A 21,684-nucleotide genomic window follows, 5' to 3' on the forward strand; every position below is an offset into this window, starting at 1 on the left:
TCTCAGGCTAAACTGTTCTTCATCTGAGATTTGAGAAGATTAAGGCCTAATCTTTATTCCCCATCACAAAGCCTATTCTCTATCCATCACTCAGACACACCTACAGGCAATACTGAGTTAACACACACACACACACACATACACACAGAATCAGGCAGCACTGAGTAACATGCACACAACCCGAGCTGCCTGGAGGTGTCTCTTTGAATAACACACCCACACTCAGAGTGACACCTACAGGCAGCATTATGTACTACACTCACTCAGAGAGAGACACACAGCCTGCAGTGTCAGTGATTGGCCTCAGATCATTTCACGTATAATACAGCATGCAGCAGAGAGTGCACAGTGCGATCCCAGCACCTGAGTTTAGACCAGAGAGTGAACACGGAATGCCTCAGATTGTAATTATTGAATCCGAACAGCTTTCAGTTTCTATTCTGTTTGGAATCTTGTAACCTCCACAGATTCCAGACCAACTGGATTATTTGAAACTGATTGCTGATTGGCTGTCAGTATCATCTACCATGGATTGACAGGCCATGTAGCCAATTGTGACAATGTCATGCTGACATGCAGCTAATCCGCTGAATGGAGTGGTCCATTTCCAAAGCCCACAGAGACAGAGACTGAATCTTCATCAACTTTATTCCCTTTTCTAGACTGACATTGACAGAAAACAGACTGCAATTAACAGCCCAGACAGAGGAAGCTGCACAAATTCACAGATACAATGGCTTTTGAGGAAAAGACTTGCGGAGATTTTCTCAATAACATGAGAATCCTGCCCTTCAAATAGTGACAAAAACCTTAAATTGGAACTGGCTGCTGAGCAGGAAGATCTGTTTTATTGAAGTAGACATTTCGAAGGTTCACATTGTTTTTTACAGCTGACAGCCTTCAGCAACTTCAAGAGATTTTACTTGGTATCACAAATCAACCCTGTCCCAATCAAACAGTCCCAGAACAGGGAGAGCATGGGGTTTGACACAGCGTAAAGCTCTATCGACACTGTCCCAATGAACTACCTTTACTCCTGAACCTCAGAAGTGTCTCTGAGCCAGTCGTGAGAAGGAAGAGTGTTGAAATTCAGTGCTGACAATGATCTTTTTCCTGCTAGCTGAGCCTTGTTCTGTTTAAAGTTGTGTCTCCTCTGTGGACTGTCTCAAACACTCTACACACATTCTGATCTCCTGATGCTCTTGCTGAGGGGTGAAGGGAGGGTCACGTGGGTGAGGGCACAGGAGAAGCGAGCGTTGGACTCCCAGTCAGACCCAGAGAGGGTCAGCAGGCTGCTGACACTGTAGGTGCTGTCCGAAGCTCGCAAGTAGTTGCTGGTCTGAACCCCGTCCGAAATGACTGCACCATCCTTCTTCCACTGCACCTCTAGCTCATCGGGATAGAAGTGATTGGCAAGGCACACCAGGGTGGCAGTGCCCTTGGCATCTACCTGCTCGTGGGAGGGGGGCAGCAGGGTCAGCTTGGGCTGAGAGTTGTCACGGCCTGAAAAACAATTTTAAGAGAGAAACAATTTTAATCCCTGCCATTGAAAGGGATTTTAATTCTCAGAATATTCACTGATCAAATGTTTGAATATTTGTCTCCAATACCTAATAAACCAGACAAAAGAATTTACATTTTTAAAATTGATTCTTGGGATATGAGTGTCACTAGCAGGAGCAGAATTTATTTCTCGTCCCTAATTGCCCCTGAGAAGGTGGTGGTGAAAGAGAAGGGACAGTTTTGGACCGTCGTTTGGGGAATGAATGTGGGCAGCTGGGAGAACTAAAAGATGGCGATCATTTCAGTGACAGTGATCAGAACTCAGTGAGATTGAAATTAGGGATCGAAATGGAGAACCATGGAGCAAGTGTAAAAGGTTTTATTTTACTGAATGTTTCGGTAATTTAGTAAAAGTGGACTGGAACCAGTGACTTGATGGGAAATCAGTGTCAGGGCAGTGGGAGCCCTCAAGTGACAAGACAGAGATCATGCAGAATCTCTTCCCACAAAGAGTAAGGGTGGGAAACCCAAATCTAAACTCTTAGCCTGGGATGTCAAAAGGCAACCAGTGCAGGGAAGACCAAACAGGGAAGGTGATGTTGGTTATCTGGAGTTCAAACCTGCAGAAAGCTGAGAGGAGGATAGAAAATGCAGGATTAAAATTGAACAGGACCTGAGGAAGGCAAAGAGCTGTAAGGATGAAATATGTCCAAGTGAATCAGGGAAATCCTAACGAACAAGAGGATTGGGGTAGTTACCAGTTGGGGTACCACAGGGGCCAGTAATTGGTACCCAGTTATTCATAATATAATAGAGTCATAGAGTCAGAGAGACCTAAAAGGCCCATTAGCCCATTGTGTCCACATTGGTCAAAAAACAACAACCCAATAATTCTCATCCATTTTTCCAGCATGAGGGAATTAGATGCAGTATGTGTTCAAGAAGGAGTTAGATATATTTCAACGATCAAAGAATGTGGGGAGAAAGCAGGAACGGAGACTATGTTGGATGTTTGGCCATGATCATATTGAATGGTAGAGCAGGCTTGAGCGGCTGAATGGCCTCCTATGTTGATGTTTCTATATGTTTCTCAGATATCGACGGAATGTTTTTTGTCAATTTGAACCTGGAAGTCACATGTGAGTGGAGGTGGAAGATGTGGCCATGGTGATTAATGAATGCGGGTCAGTAAGGTGGTTAAGAAGACACATGGGAGAAACTATTTTTCTTTTTCCCTTGATGGAATGTGGGCATTGCTGGATCGGCAGCATTTATTGCCCACCCATAATCGCCCAGAGGGCAGTTTAGAGTCAACAACATTGCTGTGGGTCTGGGGTCACATGGTAACGATGACCGTTTCGTTCCCTAAAGGTCATTAGTAAATCAGATGGCTTTTTCCTGACAATCAACGATGGTCATCATTGGACTCTTAATTCCAGATTTTTTTTATTGAATTCACATTCCACCATCAGCTGTGGCAGGATTCTAACCCTGGTTCACAGAACATTATCTAGACCTCTGGATTAAGAGTTCAGTAATTATATCATTAGACCATTGCCTCCCTTATCTCATTATTGGTTGACAGTGAAAGAAAGGAGTTTGTTTATTCTGGAACTGTATACAACCCCAGTTAGAGCACAGTGAGAGAACAGTGTACGGTTCTGGTCACCACATTACGGGAAGGATGTGATCCCACTTGTGATGGGGACAGAGGAGGATTTTGTCAAAATGGGGAGTTTTAGCTTTGAGGAATGATTGGTTTGGCTGGGATTGTATTCTTTGGAACAAGGAGGCTGATGGGAGATTTGATCGAGGTGTAGAAATTGATGAGGGGCCTGGATAGAGTGGGTAGGAAGGACTGATTTCCATCAGCACAAAGGATGATAACCATGGGGAGAGATTGAAATTAATTGGAGACAGAGTTCGAGGGGAATTGTGGAGAAATTGTTTTCAGCCAGAGGCTGGTGGGATCTGGGACCCACAGTCTGAAAGGGTTGGACAGGCAGAAACCCGCATCAGATTGAGAAAAAACACTTGGATACTCATTTGAAACAGTGAAACCGCAGGCTTAAGGAGCAAGAGCTGGAAAGTGGGATGGAGCTCGATATCTCTTTAACAAACCTCCAATTAAGCTATTCCCATTTTCCAGCATTTTGCGCATATCCCTCTAAACCCCCCCCCCCCCCCCATATTCATGTTCATGTACCCATCCTCTTAAATGTTGTTATCATACCATCCTCCACCTCTTCCTCTGGCAGCTCATTCTATACACACACCACCCACCACGTGAAAAAGTTGCCCCTTCAGACCCTTTCAAATCTTTCCCCCTTCGCCTTCAACCTATGCCTCAAGAACTGGACTCCCCAACTCTGAAAATAATACCTTCTCTACTCACCCTTTCAATGCCCCTCATGATCCTAAAACCACAAAATGGTCTCCGCTCAGCCTCCAACAATCCAGGGAAATTAGATCCTATTCAACCTCTCCCAGTAGCTGAAAACCTCCAACCTTGGCAACATTCTTGAAAATCCTTTCTGAAGAATTTTAAGGTTCACAACATTTTTACTACAACAGGGCAACCAGAAATGCACACAGTTTTCCAAAAGTGGCCGAACCAATGTCCTGTACAGCTGCAACAGCTCCCAGCCAGTCAGACAAAGGAGAGTCTGAAGATGTAATCTATTTGGATTTCCAGAAGGCCTTTGACATAAGGTACGAGCCCATAGAGTTAGGGGCAAGGTACTGGCATGGACTGAGGACTGGTAGGTTGATATAAAGCAGAGGGTGAGGAAAAATGGCAGCTGGTGACTAATAGAGTTCTGCAGGTATTAATGTTGGAACCATAACTATTCATGTCATGCATTAACAATCTGAATGAAGGAAGTGAAGACATTGTTGCAAGGTTTGCAGACGACATGAGATAGGTTTAGGGACAGGTAGTGTTGAGGAAGTGGGAAGGCTGAAAAGGTCCTGGATAGGCTCAGAGAGTGGGCAAAGAAGTGGCAGATAGAATACAGTGTGTTACAGTGTGAGGTTATGCACGTTGGTAGGAAGGAGAGATGCAAAGGCTGTTTTCTAAATGAGGAAAGCCTTTGGAAATCTAAAGCACAAAACTCATTCAGGTTTCTCTGAAGGTGAACAGGCAGGTCCAGTTTGTGCTTGGGAAGGTAAATGAAATGATAGCATTCGTTTCAGTTGGGCCGGAATACAAGGGCAGAGATGTACTGCTGAGGCTGTGTCAGGTTCTGGTCAGACTGAATTTGGAATATTGTGAACAGATTTGGGACCCATATTCTAAGAAACAATGTGCTGGCATTGGAGGGATTTACAAGAATGATCCTGGGGATGAAGGGCTTGTCATATGAGGCGTGGTTGAGGACTCTGGGTCTGTACTCAATGGAGTTTAGAAGGATGAGGATGGACCTTATTGAAATTTACGGAATACTGATCAGCCTGGAAAGAGTGTATGCGGATATGTTTCCGAAAACAGGAGAGACTAAGTAACCGAGGCACAGCCTCAGAATGAAGGGCCGACCCTTTCGAGCTGAGATGAGGAGGAATTTCTTCAGCCAAAGGGTGGTGAATATGTGGAACTTACTGCTATAGAGGGCAGTGGAGGACAAGTCACTGAGTGTATTTAAGACAGAGATAGATCGGTTTGTGATTATTAAGGGGATTGAACGTTCCCGTGGAGTAGGAAGGAGAATGGGGGTAAGAGGCATATCTGCCAAGATCAAATGGCAGAGCAGATTCAATGGGCTGAATGGCTGATTTCTGCTCCTATTTCTTAAAGTCTTCTGAAGAGTTTCCCCAAAACCCTGGAACACTGAACCCACTGGACTGTGAGCCCTTCTGGACCTGTTTATCATCAGAACTTTGCCAAGAGATGACCAATGAGTGGAGAGAATTTGCACCTATGTGGGAATTTTAGGATACTTCACAGCTCCTGGAATACCATGAGTGTAGGAAGTGTGGTCAGTGACAGCAGTTGGAGCTCTGGGTTTCGGAGTTTCAGCAGCAGCTGGTGTCAGTGCGGAGAGTCCGTAAGGCTGAGAGCTCCGTGGAGAGCATGTTTCTAGATGTGGTCACTCTGCAGCTTCAGAGTATGCAGGGAGAGAGGGAATGGGGGAGCAGCAGACAGTCCAAAAGGACCAGGCAGCTAGTACAGGAATCCCTGAGTGCATCCCACTCTCCAACCAGGATTCAGTTCAGAATCCTGATGAGAATGATGGTCCATCTGGGGAGTGCAACCAGATCCAAGTCCATGGCACCATGGGGAGGGCTCAGCTGTACAGGAGGTCACAAGGAAGAACGGAAGAGCGATAGTGAGAGGAGATTCGAGAGTGAGTGCAATCGATAGGTGTTTCTGCAGCTGCAGATGGGAATCCAGGATGGTGGGTTGTCTCCCTGGTGCCAGGGTCAATGATGTCACTGAGCGGCTGCAGAGCACCCTGAGGGGAGACGGGGAAGAGGCAGCAGTCGGGGTCCACATCGGTCCCAGTGACAGAGGCAGAAAAGGGATGTGGTCCTGCAGTCAGAATTTAGTGACTTCGGGAGGGAGTTCAGAGCAGGAGCTGAAAAGTAGGCATGTGCACATTACTCCCAGTGCCCCAAATAAGTGAGAATAAAAACAGGAAGATAAGACGGATGAATAAGAGGCTGGAAAGAGAGTCTGGCAGGGAGGGCTTTAGATTCTTAGGGCATTGGGACTGGCTGTGGGCGAGATGTTACCTGTTACAGACTGAATGGGATGCTCCTGAACAGAGCTGGGACTGAGTTCCTTATGGGGTGATTTGTTGCTGCTGTTGGAGAGAGTTTAAACTGACTTGGTAGGGCTGTGGGAGCCATGGGGGAATATCAGAGAGAAACACCAAGGTTCACAGAATCCTCAGTGGAGTCCAAAGATCACCATCAAGTGGAAAGTAGAAGAACAAATGTGCAACGAATTTACAGGGTCTGTCAAATCACGATAGAGAGTTGTTATAAATGGGGTGGGGCTGGGGAGGGGGGTGGCGGTGGGGTTGGGGAGGGGAAGAGCTTTAATTATCCTCATAGACTGGGATAGCATCATTGTGAAGGGTAGAGAGGGTCCAGTGTTGTGAGAGGGTACTCAGGTGAACTTTCTCCAGCCGTGTGATTCCAGTCCAATGAGAAAGGAGACTCGGTTACACATGGATCTTGGGAGTGAGGAGGCGCAAGTAAACCAAGTGTCAGTGAGAGGACATTAAGGGAAGAGTGATCATTGTATCATAAGGTTGAGGGTGACCATGGAAAAGGAATCCAGTTTCGAAATGATTCACTTGGGAAAACACAGACTTCCGTTGGGTAAGAACACATCAGAGTGAATGAACTGGGGCTAAAGGTTGCAGCAAAGTCCTGATGTGAATAATAAACTCGAAGTTCAGGGATAGTCGAGGTATATTCGTGGAGTGGCACTCAATTCCTGGCTGTTTTGAGACAGAGGGGGTCGAAATATTGTAAATAAGAAAAGGGCAAAAGTGTAACTAGGGAGTGAATAGGTCCCCTTAAAGATGGCTAATTCACTTAGCCTGCACATTCCTGTACACTTTGGGCAATTTAGCATGACCAATCCATCTAACTTAGACATCTTTGGACTGCGGGAGGAAACTGGAGTACATAAAGGGATAGTCAATGTGATTTTGTGGATTGGAAATCCTTTCTCACTCACTTGATTGAGTTTTTCTGAAGTGGAAACAAAGAAGATTGATGAAGGCAGAGCAATTGACATTGTCCACCTGGATTTTAACAAAGCATTTGACAAGGTTAGCCATGGTAGACTGAGTAGGAAGGTTAGATCACATGGGTTCCAGGGTGAGCTCGTCATTTGGATAAAAAAATGACTTGAGGTAGGAGACAAAGGGTGGTGGTAGAGGGCTGCCTTTTGGACTGGAAGTCTGTGACCAGCGATGTGCCATAAATATCAGTGCTGGGTCTACTATTTACATGATTTAAATAAATGATCTTGATGTGAATATAGTAGGTAAGTTTAGTAAGTTTGCAGATTACATCAAAATTGGTGGTGAAGTGGATAATGACGAAGATTATCTCACAGTACAGCAGGACCTTGATCAGTTCGGCCAATGGCTGAGGAGTGACAGATGGTGTTCAATTTAGATAAGTGCAAGATGTTGCATTTTGGAAAGGCAGGACTTACACAGTTAATGGTAGGGCCTGGGGATTAATGGTAGGGCCCTGTGGATTAATGGTAGGACCCTGGGGATTAATGGTAGGGCCCTGTGGATTAATAATAGGACCCTGGGGTGTGTTGTCGAACAGAGTCCTAGCAGTTCGGATGCACAGGAAGGATGATATTAAACAGGAAAAGGTGCAGAAAGTATTTACAAGGATTTTGCCAGGAGTGGAGGGTTTGAGCAAGAGGGAGAGACTGAATAGTCTGGGGCTCAGAGGTGACCTTACAGAGATTTAAAAAACCATGAGGGGCACAGATTTGGTAAACAGCTAAGGTCTTTTCCCTAAGACGGACGAGTCCACATCTGGAGGCATAGGTTTAAGAGCAGAGCGGAAGATTCAAAAGGGGTCCGAGGAGTAACATTTTCATGCAGAGGCGGTGCATATATAGAACAAGCTGCCAGAGGAAGTGAATGTGGCGCATACAATTACAGCATTTAAAAGACATTTGGATGTACACATGACTACGAAGCATTATGAGGGATATGGGCCAAATACTGGCAAAGGGGACTCAATCAGTTTAGGATATCTGGTCGGCGCAGACTAATTGGACCGAAGGGTCTATTTCAGTGCCACACAACTCAATGACTATGAGAGGCTGGACCCTGAAGTGCAGGAAGCTAGGGGTGACCAGATAGAGGTCTGTGAAATCCTGATGGGGTGAGATCATGTAAATAATTCAGGAGGATGTCAATGTTTTGTAGAGAGGGTAGAAAACACTCCCAAAGATTGTTCCAAGAATGAGAAACCTCAGTTATGTGATAGACTGGAGAAGAGATGGCTGAGAGGGGATTTGTTCGAGGAATTCAAAATCAGGACGCGTTTGATCAGAGCAAACGGGGAAAAAATGTTCCCACTCTTGAAAGGATTGAGAGCGAGAGGCCACAGATTGGAAGTGATTGGTAAAAGAAGCAAAAGTCAAATAAGGAAAAACATGTTCAGCCAGTGAGTGGTTCGAGTATGGAATGCACTGCCTGAGAGTGTGGTGGAGGCAGCTTCAATTGAAACATTCTGAAGGGAATAAGACTGTTATTTGAAAAGGAACAATGTGCAGGGTGACAGGGAGAAGGCAGGAGAATGACACTCAGTGAATTGCTCATTCAGAGAGCCAGTATAGGCAGGATGGGCAGAATGGCCTCCGTGTGCGCTGTAACAATTCTGTGATTGTGTGATTGAGCAGAGTTAAAGCTGGGGGAGGTGGGAGCTCGGTGTCTTACTGTGCTGCTGCTGCTGCTGCTGCTGCTGCTGAGGTCAGTGAGATCAGAGACTGGGACAGGGAGCCAGAGCTCACATCAAACTCTGCCCGTGTCCATCACACTGAGACTGACAGGAGGCTACTCACTGATTTCACTCCATGCTGCAGGAATGGGACCACAGGCTGCAAATGGACAGAGCTCCTCCACGCGGTGAGTAAAACTGACTGACTTATATCTTGCTGTTTAAAGGGGGTAATGGAACGAAAGAAATACAGCTGGACACGCTGTTAGACACAGTGCTCCTCAATCAACCATTTCATTCACTGCAGCTTCCCACTTACACCTTCAACAATTCAGCAACTGTATTTTAGAAAGTGTGTTTCAGTATTGACAGGGTTAATAACGGAGGATTGAGGTTTACTTACTCAGTCTGAGCTTGGTTCCTGGACCGAACGTGTACCACAGTGAGAGCTCCCAGTGCAGAGGCTATACAAAAACTTCTGCTCTCTGCTTCCCTCTTATCACTGTCAACCTCTCTCTGTCTCTGGCTGTCTCTCACTCACTCTCACCGTCTCCCTACCCCTCTCTGTCTCTCTATCATTCATGTGTCTTTCTCTCTCTGTCTCTCTGGGTTGTTTCCAGCTGGGCTCGGGAGGTTTGTGAAATTTATTTTTCGATGTTAAATCTTGCAGCTGCACTTCACATGTGGCCATGGAGTGTAAGAGGGAAACTTGAGGCCTTCAGTTAGCGTTGAGACACCACGGGGACTGGAGTGTGTCGTGGACAGTAACAATCTCAGCATGGGGTAATTTGTTCAGTTTCATTTAGACCTAACTGTGGGTTATGTCAGTTCAGGCGGTGGGACTGTGTGTCCATTATTATGCATTTTATATAACCATGGATGTGTCAGTACAGGAGGTAGTGCTTTATGTATTGAGGTTTTTGTACAGCTCTGTGTCACTGTGTCGAGGGTTGCTGCTATATTGCTGACAGTAATATTCAGCGACATCCTCATTCTGAACGTTGCTGATTGTCAGGGTGAAACTGGTCCCTGATCCACTGCCGGTGAATCGATCGGAGACTCCTGTGAATCGAGTTGTTGCATCATAGATCAGGAGAGAGGGTTTCTGACCTTCTCGCTGCTGGTACCAAGCAAGGTAGCTGCTAATGCTTTGACTGGCCTTACAGGTGAGTGTTGCGGTCTGGCCCAGTCCCACTGACAGCACTGGGGGAGACTGGGTCATGATGATGTCCCCATTGATACCTGAGGGGTCAGAGAGAAACACAGTGAAGTCAGAACTGTCACAGAAAGAGCCTGTCAAATGAGAGATTGTTGGAGACACTGAGCATTCCTCTGGTTTCAGCATTTTCCCTTCAATCACAAGTCAGTGGAATTGGAGTGAAATGGAGAGCAGCTAAAGATTCAAGGTGGAAGGAGAGAGATTTGTACCTGCGACACAGAATGCCAGGGGCCAGATCAGCTGGATGTGTGAAATCATGGTGTGTGCTCCTGTCCCTGTGCCTGGTTCCTGATAAACTCTCCCTTCACAGGGCTCTGCTTTATAAAGCTGCAGCTTGTGAGAGTCTGACTGGGTGTTCCTCAGTATGTAAATGGCATCAGGCAGAGAGAGCCACGTCAGCCACTCACACTTCCTCTTCTCTCTCTCTCTCTCTCTCTGTCTGAGAGAATCATTGATGAGAACAGCACCGAATGAGGCCATTTGGCCAATTGCGTCAGTGCTGGTAAACAGCGATCTGATGGCACTAATCCCATCCTCCAGCTCTTGGCCCATTACCCTGGAGGCTGCAGCAACACAAGGGAATATCTAAATACTGCTCCAATGTCATGAGAGTTTGTGACTCAACTCGCCTTTCAGGCAGTGAGCTCGAGACCCCCACCACCCTCTGCGTGAAAACATTTCTCCTCAACTCTCCTCTCACTCTCTAGCTCGCCAAATCACCTGGCCATGCACTCACTCGTGTTCAGAAGGATGAGAGGGGATCTGATTGGAACATATAAAATTGTAACAGGATGGGGCAGGGAGGAGGTTTCCCCTGGTTGGGGATTCTGGAACCAGGGGTCACAATCTCAGGGGGATTGAGGGTAGACCATTTCGGACTGAGATGAGGAAACATTTCTTCACTCAGAGGGTGGTCAACTTGTGGAAGTCTCTACCACTGAAGACTGTGGAGGAAAGGAACTGAATATATTCAAGAAAAAGCGAGAGATAATTGTTTTGCATTTTAACAGCTTGAAGAGAATGGGGAGAAGGCAGGAATATGACTTTGAGAGAGAGGATCAGCCATAGATCATAGAATGCCTACAGTGTGGAAACAGGCCATTTGGTCCGACAAGCCCACACCGACCCGCGAAGAAATGATGACATTCAAAAATTGATACAGCCATGATCATACTGAATGACAGAGCAGACTCAAAGGGCCGAATGGCCTACTGCTGCTACAAATTTCTATGTGTCCATGTCTGTGTTACCTTCAATCTCTGTCCCAGGTTATTAAGTCTTTTACTCATATAAAAAGTGCCATCCTACCCACCTGAATAATCTTATCCCTCTTTCTCAGGTCCCTTTTAAGCCTTCACTGCTCCAAGGAAAACAACCCTAACCTTTACAATCTTTTCTCAAAGCTCACAATCTGGCAGCATCCTGGGGAATCTCTGCCCCCTTTCAAGTACAATCACATTCTTCTCAGAAAGTGGTGACCAGGACTTGTCCCTCTCCCTCTCTGACCCACATCTGCCACTTCTTTCTCACTACCTGTTTCTGTCTCTCCCACTGTTGATCTCTTTCATGTTCTCTCCTTCTCTCTCTCTCTCTCACTTTGTCTCATCGTCACTCTCTCCAACTCACTGATGCTTTCTCTTTCCGTCTCATCATCTGTTTCTCCATCTCTCACTATCTCTGTTACTCGCTCCCTCTCTCACTCCAATTAAAAGCCTCCAATTGTTATTTGTCACTCTCTATTCCTCCCTCTTTCTCTCTCCTTCCCTCTCTACCTCCCAACTTACAGTCTCTCTCCCTCTCTCTCTCTCTCATTCTAAATCTACCCATTCTCATGTCTCTCTCTCTCTCTCTCTCTCTCTCTCTCTCTTTCTCTCTCACTCAACCCTACCCTCCCTCTCAACTCTCTTCATGCTTGGTCTCACACCCATCCTGTCTCTTTCTGTCTCCCTCTCCTTGTCTCTTTGACTGTCTCCATCCCTCTCAGTCACACTGTCTTGCATCTTATTTCTCTCTCTATCCCTCAACCTCACCATTTCTACCTCCCTCTACCTCTCTCTTGGTCCACTCACATACCTTACACCGTATCAGATGCTCGTCCCTCTATCTCTCTCTCTCTCTCACTTTCTTTCTCTCTCTCTCTCTCACACACACACATACAAAGTCTTTTTCCCTCCATCTCTCTCTCTGTCTCGCTTCTCTCTCTTTCTGACAGTGTCCTAGGTGGTGACAGTTGAATGCAGGATAAATCTCCCCCCTGCTCTGTCCCACTAATGGATGTTAACCTTTGACCCCTGTCTTCTCCTGGAGGAAGGCCCTATTTCCACGTCAACCAGGGTTTGGCCTCTCTCAAGAAGATGGACAGATTCTTATCAATTGAAGGACAGTTCTGTGCAGTTCTGTGCTGTTGGCCCATTCTCACTGAGGACTTGTTTGGACACAAACCTAATTCCATGAAGGCGCAGCAGAGAGAGGAGTTCCTCAGACCATCAGTGTGAGCTGGAGGGACAGGACGGGTTCTGACCCAGTGACCCATCCTGTCAATTCACAACATGTACTAATCCTTTCCCCTCTCCTTCCCTATTGTCAGCCTTTTCTGAAATGGAGTGGTCCCTCCCCTGTCTCACACCAAGGAGTAGATGGGACAGATTTTTAATGAGTAATGGGTTAAAGGATAATGGAGAGTGAGCAGGAAAATGGAGTTGAGTCTGAGATGGGATCACCCATGATTATATTAAATGGTGGAGCAGACTCGAGGGGCTGAATTCTGGATTAGTGGTGTTGGAAGAGCACAGCAGTTCAGGCAGCATCCAAGTAGCTTCGGAATCGACGTTTTGGGCAAAAGCCCTTCATCAGGAATAAAGGCAGTGAGCCTGAAGCGTGGAGAGTGGGGGTGGGGAGAAAGTAGCAAAGAGTACAATGGGTGAGTTGGGGAGGGGATGAAGGTGATAGGTCAGGGAGGAGAGGGTGGAGTGGATCGGTGGAAAAGTAGATAGGCAGGTAGGACAAGTCCGGAAAAGTCATGGGAGCCTTGCACATCCATCAAAGTTTTACTTGCACATCCACTAATATAATTGATTGTATCCGTTGCTCCCGATGCGGTCTCCTCTACATTGGAGAGACTGGGCGCCTCCGAGCAGAGCGCTTCAGGGAACATCTCCGGGACACCTACACCAATCAACCAAACCGCCCCGTGGCCCAACATTTCAACTCCCCCTCCCACTCTGCCGAGGACATGGAGGTCCTGGGCCTCCTTCACCGCTGCTCCCTCACCACCAGACGCCTGGAGGAAGAACGCCTCATCTTCCGCCTCGGAACACTTCAACCCCAGGGCATCAATGTGGACTTCAACAGTTTTCTCATTTCCCCTTCCCCCACCTCACCCGAGTTCTAAACTTCCAGCTCAGCACTGTCCCCATGACTTGTCCTACCTGCCTATCTTCTTTTCCACCGATCCACTCCACCCTCCTCCCTGACCTATCACCTTCATCCCCTCCCCCACTCACACATTGTACCCTATGCTACTTTCTCCCCACCCCAACCCTCCTCGAGCTTATCTCAACACGCTTCAGGCTCACTGCCTTTATTCCTGATGAAGGGCTTTTGCCCGAAATGTCTATTTCGAAGATCCTTGGATGCTGCCTGAACTGCTGTGCTCTTCCAGCACCACTAATCCAGAATCTGGTTTCCAGCATCTGCAGTCATTGTTTTTACCTCGAGGGGCTGAAGTGCCTGCTCCAGCTGCTAGTTCTTATGTTCCCCCTACCCCTCCCCCATCCCTCTCACTGTAACTTTATGAACATTCTTGGAATGATTTGCGCATTGAAGGCGCTATGTGAATTCAAGATTTGTGTGGATTTAATGTGGGGACAGAATTGCGCACGGGCTGTGATAGCTCCTGTGGTTGAATATCCTGCTGAGAGGCTTCAGCCTTCCATATACAGAATGGGGAAGTGGGGGAGGTCGGAATGGACTGCCGGGGTACATGGCACTGTCACCTAGCAATGTGGTTGACTCTGTATTGCCCTCTGAAATGGACGAGCAAGGCTCTCAGTTGTATCACTTATGACAACGTTTCAACAAAGAAATGAGACCGGACAGGCCATAGGCATCGATCGACACACGGAAAAGACAAAGACATAAACAGCCCTGTCTACCCTGCTCCAACCTTCTTACTGACATCTGGGAGCTAGTGCCAAATTCAGGAGAGCTGTCTCACACACTAGTCACGCAACAGCCTGACACAGTCATACTCACAGAACCATACGTTACAGACAATGCAGGACCCTGCATGTGTCCTGTCCCAACAGAAAGGCAGACCCAGCAGAGCTGATGACACAGTGGTCTACAGCCAGGAGGGAGTTACCCTGGGAAGCCTCAAAGTTGGCTCTGGACCCCATGAAGACTCATGACACCAGCTTAAACATGGGCGAGGAAACCTCCTGGTGATTACAAGATGTTTTGCTCCCTCAGCTGATGAATCAGTCTCCCCTCCATGTTGAACAGCACTTGGAGGAAGCACTGAGGGTGGTGACAGCACAGAGTGTGTTCAGGGTGTTGGATTTCAATGTCCACAACTGAGAGTGGCTCAGCAGTGCCACGACAGATCGAGCTGCTTGCTTCCTAATAGACGTAGCTGAGGGACTGGCTCTACAGCTGGTGGTGAAGGAACCAAAAAGATGGAAAAACCCCATCCTCACCAATCTTGTGGCTGTAGATGCATCTGTCCTTGACAGTATTGGTAAGAGTGACCATCACACAGTCCTTGTAGAAACTAAGTCTGACCTTCACATTGAGAATCCCCTCCATTGCGTTGTGTGGTACGATCACCGTCTTAAACAGGACAGACTCCAAACAGATATTGCAACATAAGACAAGCTCATAAATGGGGATGATTGCCAAAGATTGCACAATGCTCAGCACTATTCTCAACTCCTCAGATACTGAAGCAGTCCACGCGCAAATGCAACAGTATCTGGACAATATCCAGGTTTTGTCTGAGAAGTGACATTTCCCATTGGTGCCATGCAATCACCATCACCAATAAGAGACAATCTAAACATCGCCCCTTGACAATCAATGCTATTACCATCACTGAATCCCCACTGTCAACATTCTTGAGGTTCCATTGACCAGAAACACAACTGGATTTACAAAAGAAACACAGTGGTTACAAGAGCAAGTTAGAGGCCAGGAATACTGGATCGAGAAACTCAACTCCTGATCCCCCCAATACCTGTCAACCAGGTCAGGAGTGTGATCGAATACTCCCCACTTGCTTGGACAGGTGCAGCTCCAACAACATTCATAGATTGATAGCGTCACAGAGTCATACAGCACAGAAACAAACCCTTAAGCCAAACTTCTACATGCTGACCAAGGTTTTCTGAAGTGAACTCATCTTTTTTGCCTGCATTTCACACATATCCCTTGAAACATTTCCTATCTATGTCTATTGTATCCTATGTCTTTCTTATCCACTCAAAAAGCTCGATTCCATAAAGAGCAAAGCAAACAACTTGATTGGCATCGCATTCTCAAAGCATCCAACTCACCGTCACTGACGCTCCATAGCAGCAGTGTGTATTATCAATAGGTTGCACTGCAGAAATTCATCACAGATCGTCAGATAGCACCTTCCAAACCCATGGACAAAACTAGAAATTGCAGGAAAAGGTCTGCAGGTCTGGCAGCATCTTGTAGAAAAATCAGAGTTAACATTTCGGGTTGAGCATGAAATATTAACTCTGATATCTCTTCACAGATGCTGCCAGACCTGCAGAGCTTTTTCAGCACTTTCTATTTTTGTCTCGGATTTACAGCATCTGCAGTTACTTTGGTTTCCTTCCAAACCCATGTTCACTTCTATTTAGAACAAGAGCAACAGATACATGGGAACACTGTGAGCTGCAAGTTCCCCTCGAAAAAGCTTAGCATCCTGACTTGGAAATATGTCGCTGATCCCTCAGCCTTGCTGGGCTAAAATGCTGGCATTCCCTCCCCAAAAGCATTGTGGGTCAACTTACAGCTTGTGGAAAATAACAATTCAAGATGGCAGCTTCCTACCACCTACTCCAGGGCAACGAGGGACAGGGTAAAAAATGTTGGCCCAGCCTTTGAAGCCCACTTCCCACAAGTGAATATGCAAAACCTAATGAAGTATCCCTCAGGAGGGGAGAGGGAATGTTCAGGACCCTGAGCTCCATTTCCCAGCCCAGACAGTTTGTCGCCCAATGAATGAATAAGATGCCAGGGCAGTCTCACTCTGTGGACATGAGGTCGATAAGAGGGAATTGGAGATTGAGCTGTAAAGGAATGATTTGCTGGGTTATGGGGAGAGAGAAGGGAGCAGTGGGACTAACTGGGTCATTCAAAGGCATGATGGGCTGAATGGCCTCCTCCTATCCTGTCAGATTTCAGGGAATGCAGACGGTTCACAGTCTTCTCCCGTCTCAGTAACAAATGTCCAGCTGCTCTGAGCTCCTTCTTTCACTTCCTCTATTGGTGAAGTTTCAACCTTGCGATCTGACAGCCTTTGCAGTTATTTTTTACACTGGGGCTTTCTGCTGTGGTCAGAATCTCTAATAATAAGTTTCTGATCAGTGACAATCACAGTAGCTCAGAGCAGTCAGAACTGAGGAGCCAGGCTCAATGTGAAACACATTGGGAAGATCAAAGCAATCTTCTTCAACTCCCGGTACAAACTCCATCCCTCTCCCTGACCACTGTAAGCTGTTCAACCAGACTCTTTACAACTTTGGTCTCTTCTTTGGGGCTGATGTGAGGCCCAAATCCTCCACATCACAATTATTAGCCACTGAAACTCTCAACCATGTTTTTGTGACTCCAAATGTGACCATTCCAATGTTTTCCAGGAGTTCTCCGGTTGTTTCCTACTGTCCATTCTCTCCCCTGGCTACCTGCCTTCCTCATACTCTCCCAATTTTTATTTTTCTCCCATTTCTGGGCCTGAGGGGAATAAGATTTCTGGATTAATCTCCCATCAGGTGATTTCTCCGCCTGCTGATGCTGCTTGGCTTGTTGTGCTTTTCCAGCCTCCTGTTTGTCTACTTTGGATTCCAGCATCTGCAGGGTTTTGGTTTTAACAAAGTCTATAATCATTAACCATTCTAGCTGCTCGTCTTACTGTCATTTCCCTTTGGTCTTCTACATGAATTTTGATTCTAGAAGGGAAGGAAGTTTTAAATTCTTCTCAAAGGATAACTTCTTTGAGAGCATTGTAACTATTCTCAGCTGTTAATGCTCTTATCCACCTGTCAACATTATTTTGTTGGACTCTCTTAAACTCAGTAGAGGTTTGTCCAGTCTGTTTCTGTAAGTTCTGAAACGTCTGTCTGTATGATTCTGGGACCAACTCATGTGTGCTTAGAATAGCCATTTTCACCTTCTCGTAATCCTGAGAACATTCTTCTGACGGTGATGCAGAAATGTCTTGTTCTTCCCAAGTTCATTTTTTCATGGGCAAGGTCCAACCTCACTTGTGTTGCTATCCTCTGAAACAACATGAAAAATGCATTCACATCCATCTCTTCATAGTCATAGAGTCATACAGCAAACAAACGGGCCCTTCTGTTTGTCGACATGTCGATGCCAATCAGTAATCACCAAACTCCATTTACTTGCACTTGGTCCATAGCCTTCCATGCCCTGGCATTTTATGTGCTTATCTGGATGTTTCTTAAATGTTATGAGAGTAGCTGCCTCCACCACCTTTTCAAGCAGCACATTCCATATTTCTAACACTCTCTGCAAATAAAAAAACTTCAAATCCCCTCGATTTCACACTTTTTCACACGGTAAGCTTATTCCCTCTAATATAGTCATGTCTAACATGGGGAAAAGATTCTCACAATTGACTTTGTCTATGGCTTTCATATTTTTGGATACATCAATCAGATTCCCCCAAGAGAAAACAAACCCAGTCTATCCAGTCTCTCCTCATAACTAACACTTTCCATCCCAGGGAACATCTCCAGTTCAATCACATTCTTCCAACAGTGTCACGATCAGAACTGTGCACAATATTCCAGACACGACCTAACCAGTGCTGTGTCAGGCTATATTCTACACCTTGGCTAATGATGGCAAGCATCTCATATGCCTTCTTCACCACCCTGTCTAGTTGTGCTGATACATTCCAGGATCGAAAGATTTGTACACCAAGTTCCCTTTGTTCCTCGCTACTCCCAAGGAACATAAGAACAGAAGAACTAGGAGCAGGAGTAGGCCATCTGGCCCTTCAACCCTGCTCTGCCATTCAATAAGATCATGGCTGATCTTTTTATGGACTGAGCTCCACATAAGACCTAAAGACGTAGGAGTGGAAGTAAGGCCATTTGGCCCATCGAGTCCACTCCGCCATTCAATCATTGGTGATGGGCATTTAACGACAGTTACCCACATCTCCCTGTCGCCCATAATTCATTACAAGATTAAGAATTTATCAATCTCTGCCTTGAAGACATTTAATATCTCAGCCGCCACTGTGCTCTGTGGCAATGGATTCCAAAGGCCCATCACTCTCTAGCTGAAGAAATGTCTCCTCCGTTCTGTTTTAAACTGATCCCCTCTAATTCTAAGGTTGTGCCCACGAGTCCTAGTATCCCCACCTAATGTAAACAATTTCCCAGCATCCACCTTTCTAAGCCATGCATTATCTTGTAAGTTTCTATTAGATCTCCCCTTCTAAACTCGAATGAATGCAATCCCAAGATCCTCAGCCGTTCATCATATATTAGGCTTACCATTCTAGGGCTCATCCGTGTGAATCTCCACTGGACACGGTCCAGTGTCAACATGTCATCCCTGAGGTGTGGGGCCCAAAACCGGACGAAATGGACCTAACCAGAGCTTTATAAAGTCTCAGTAGCACATCTCATTTTACATTCCAACCCTCTTGAGGTAAAGTAGGAGAAAGTGAGGACTGCAGATGCTGGAGATCATCTGAAAACTGTGTTGCTGGAAATGCGCAGCAAGTCAGGCAGAATCCAAGGAGCAGGAGAATCAACGTTTTGGGCATAAGCCCTTCTTCATTCCTGAAGAAGGGCTTGTGCCCGAAACGTCGATTCTTCTGCTCCTTGGATGCTGCCTGACTTGCTGAGCTTTTCCAGCAACACATTTTTCTGCACTTGAGATAAATGACAACATGACATTTGCTTTCTTAACCACAGATTCGACCTGCAAGTTAACCTTTAGAGAATCTGGGACTAGCATTCCCAGCTCCCTTTGTACTTTGGCTTTATGACTTTTCTCACCGTTTAGAAAATAGACCATGCCTGTAGTCTTTTTTTCGAAAGTGCAAGACCTGGCATTTGCTCTCACTGTATCTCTTAATTCCTTTATTGTTAAAAACAAATCTGTCTTACTGAAGTAGCATCAATTTCTTCATTGAGCAAGGAATTTCATAGATTTATGACCCTCTGGGTGAAGAAGTTCCTTCACAGTTCAGTCCTAAATCAGCTCCCCTTAATTTTGAGGCGAGACCCTCTTGTTTTAATTTCTCCTGCCAGTGGGAACATCCTCTCTTCTTCTGTCTTATCTATTCTCTTTATAATTTTATTTGTTTCTATAATATTCCCCTCATTCTTCTAAGTTCCAATGAATATATCACAGTCTATGAAGTCTCCCTTCATAAGCCAACCCCCTCCACCCCAGAATCAGCCCAGTGAACTTACTCTGCACCCCTTCGAGTGCCAGTACAGGCTTTTTCAAGTAAGGAGGCCATTACTGCACACAATACTCCAGGTATGGCCTCACCAGCACCCTGTATAGCTGCAACATAACCTTCCTGCTTTTTAAACTCAATCCCGTTAGCAATGAAGTACAAAATTGCATTTGCCTTCCTAATTCCTTGTTGTACCTGTGGACCAACCCTCTGTGATTCATGCATAAGGACACTCAAGGCACATGCCTTTCATTGTGTATATCCTTCCCTGATTAGACCTCCCAAGTTGGATCACCTCAGAGGTATCAGGATTAAATTCCATCTATCATTGCTCTGACCATTTTACCAGCTGATCAATATCAGACTGTAGCCTGAGACCCAGTAATCCAAGATGGCAGCATAGTAGGACACTTCAGACCGAGTTCATCTGCTCCGTCTGTTTTCTTTTCTTCTTTCTATTCCACTTCTCTTTTCCTTTTCTTTTGTGTTTTTCTTTTGTCCTTCTCCCTTATTTCTTCTCCCAGGCATGGACCTCCAGCCTCAGTTGCCAGGCCCCTGACCCAGTGCAGACCTAATGATGTGGTCTCTTGGCTTGGTGTGGCATTGTCCTGGCCTGGTAGGGAGGCCTTCCAGCCCGATGAGGCAGACCCTTGGTCCAACATGGTGGCTTCTCAGTTCGATGTGGTGGCCTCTCAGCCCAGCATGCTGGACTGTCAGCCCAGCATGATGCTCACTTGGCCTAGTGTGGCGATCTCTGAGTGGCCCAGCGTGGTTATCTCTCAGCCCACATAGTGGTCCTTTCTGTATATGGTGGTCTCTCCACCCGGGAAGGCCTCAGCGCGGACCTCTGGTCTCGAGATGATTACTTAAAGTATGATCCCATGGTAGCTAAGTTCTTAAGAAAGGCTTTAAAGCTTGAACTTTCAGCTTTATTTCTTCATTTTCTACATAAAACTAAAACGATCTGCAACGTGTAACTTTGAACTTAATTCTTTCTTTCTACCTTGTTCTTACATTTCTGCACTGAGGTCCTTGTACCGATGATGGCACCTTGTGAGGTGACGTTATATACTTTTCACTGTACGCCAATGATTTTTCACTCGAGTACACGTGACAATAAACTAAAATAAAAATTAAATCAATATCAATAACACCACCAATTTATGTGGCCTCTGAAATCTTTCTAATTATACAATCACAGTCAATTTGTTAATGTACATTACAAACAGCAAGGGTCCCATCCCCAATCCCTGTCTTACACCACTGGTCACAGGCTTCCAATCACAAAGACAACCCTCCACCATCACTTTTTGCATCATATTTGGATCCAATTTGCCAAAATGCCTTGGATCCCATGGGCTCTTACCATAACTCCAGGAAAGGCAAGAGAGGTAGGCAAGTACTGCAGGAGTCTTCTGCGGCTATACCTATTTCAAACAAGTATGCTGTTTTGGAAGATGTTCGGGATGATGGAAACTCAGGGGTACTTCGCATGAGCAGCCAAGTTTCTGGATTTGACACTGGCTCTAATGTAATGAGAGTTACGTCGGGTTCCAAACGATCGACTGTGTTAGGGGACTCTCTAGCCCGAGGTGCAGACAGACGTTTCTGTGGCCAGCAGTGAAAAATCAGAATGTTGTATTGCTTCCCTGGTGCCAGGATCAGGGATGTCTCAGAGACGGTGCAGAATGTTCTTTAGGTGGAGAGGAACCAGCAGGAGGTCATTGTACACTTTGGAACCAACGATATAGGAAGGGAAAAGGTTGAGATCCTAAAGGGAGTTTGCTGAGACTTAGGCAGGAATTTAAAAAGGAGATCCTCGAGAGTAGTAATATCTGAATTCCTCCCGGTG

At 46.0% G+C, this 21,684-nt stretch overlaps 1 protein-coding gene across 1 annotated transcript; it reads right to left on the bottom strand.

Moving 5' to 3' along the window:
• Window positions 1-673: 673 nt before the first annotated feature.
• On the bottom strand, window positions 674-10,355 carry LOC140479391 (immunoglobulin kappa light chain-like). The gene is made up of 3 exons (XM_072573288.1): window positions 9,876-10,355; window positions 9,335-9,366; window positions 674-1,503 (listed from the first exon to the last, which is right to left on the bottom strand). The coding sequence occupies exons 1-3, from the start codon at window positions 10,274-10,276 to the stop codon at window positions 1,175-1,177; spliced, it is 762 nt and encodes a 253-aa protein (XP_072429389.1). The 5' UTR covers window positions 10,277-10,355; the 3' UTR covers window positions 674-1,174.
• Between the last annotated feature and the right edge of the window lie 11,329 nt (window positions 10,356-21,684).

Source organism: Chiloscyllium punctatum, chromosome 7 (genome assembly GCF_047496795.1).
Source record: "Chiloscyllium punctatum isolate Juve2018m chromosome 7, sChiPun1.3, whole genome shotgun sequence".
NCBI lineage: Eukaryota > Metazoa > Chordata > Chondrichthyes > Orectolobiformes > Hemiscylliidae > Chiloscyllium > Chiloscyllium punctatum.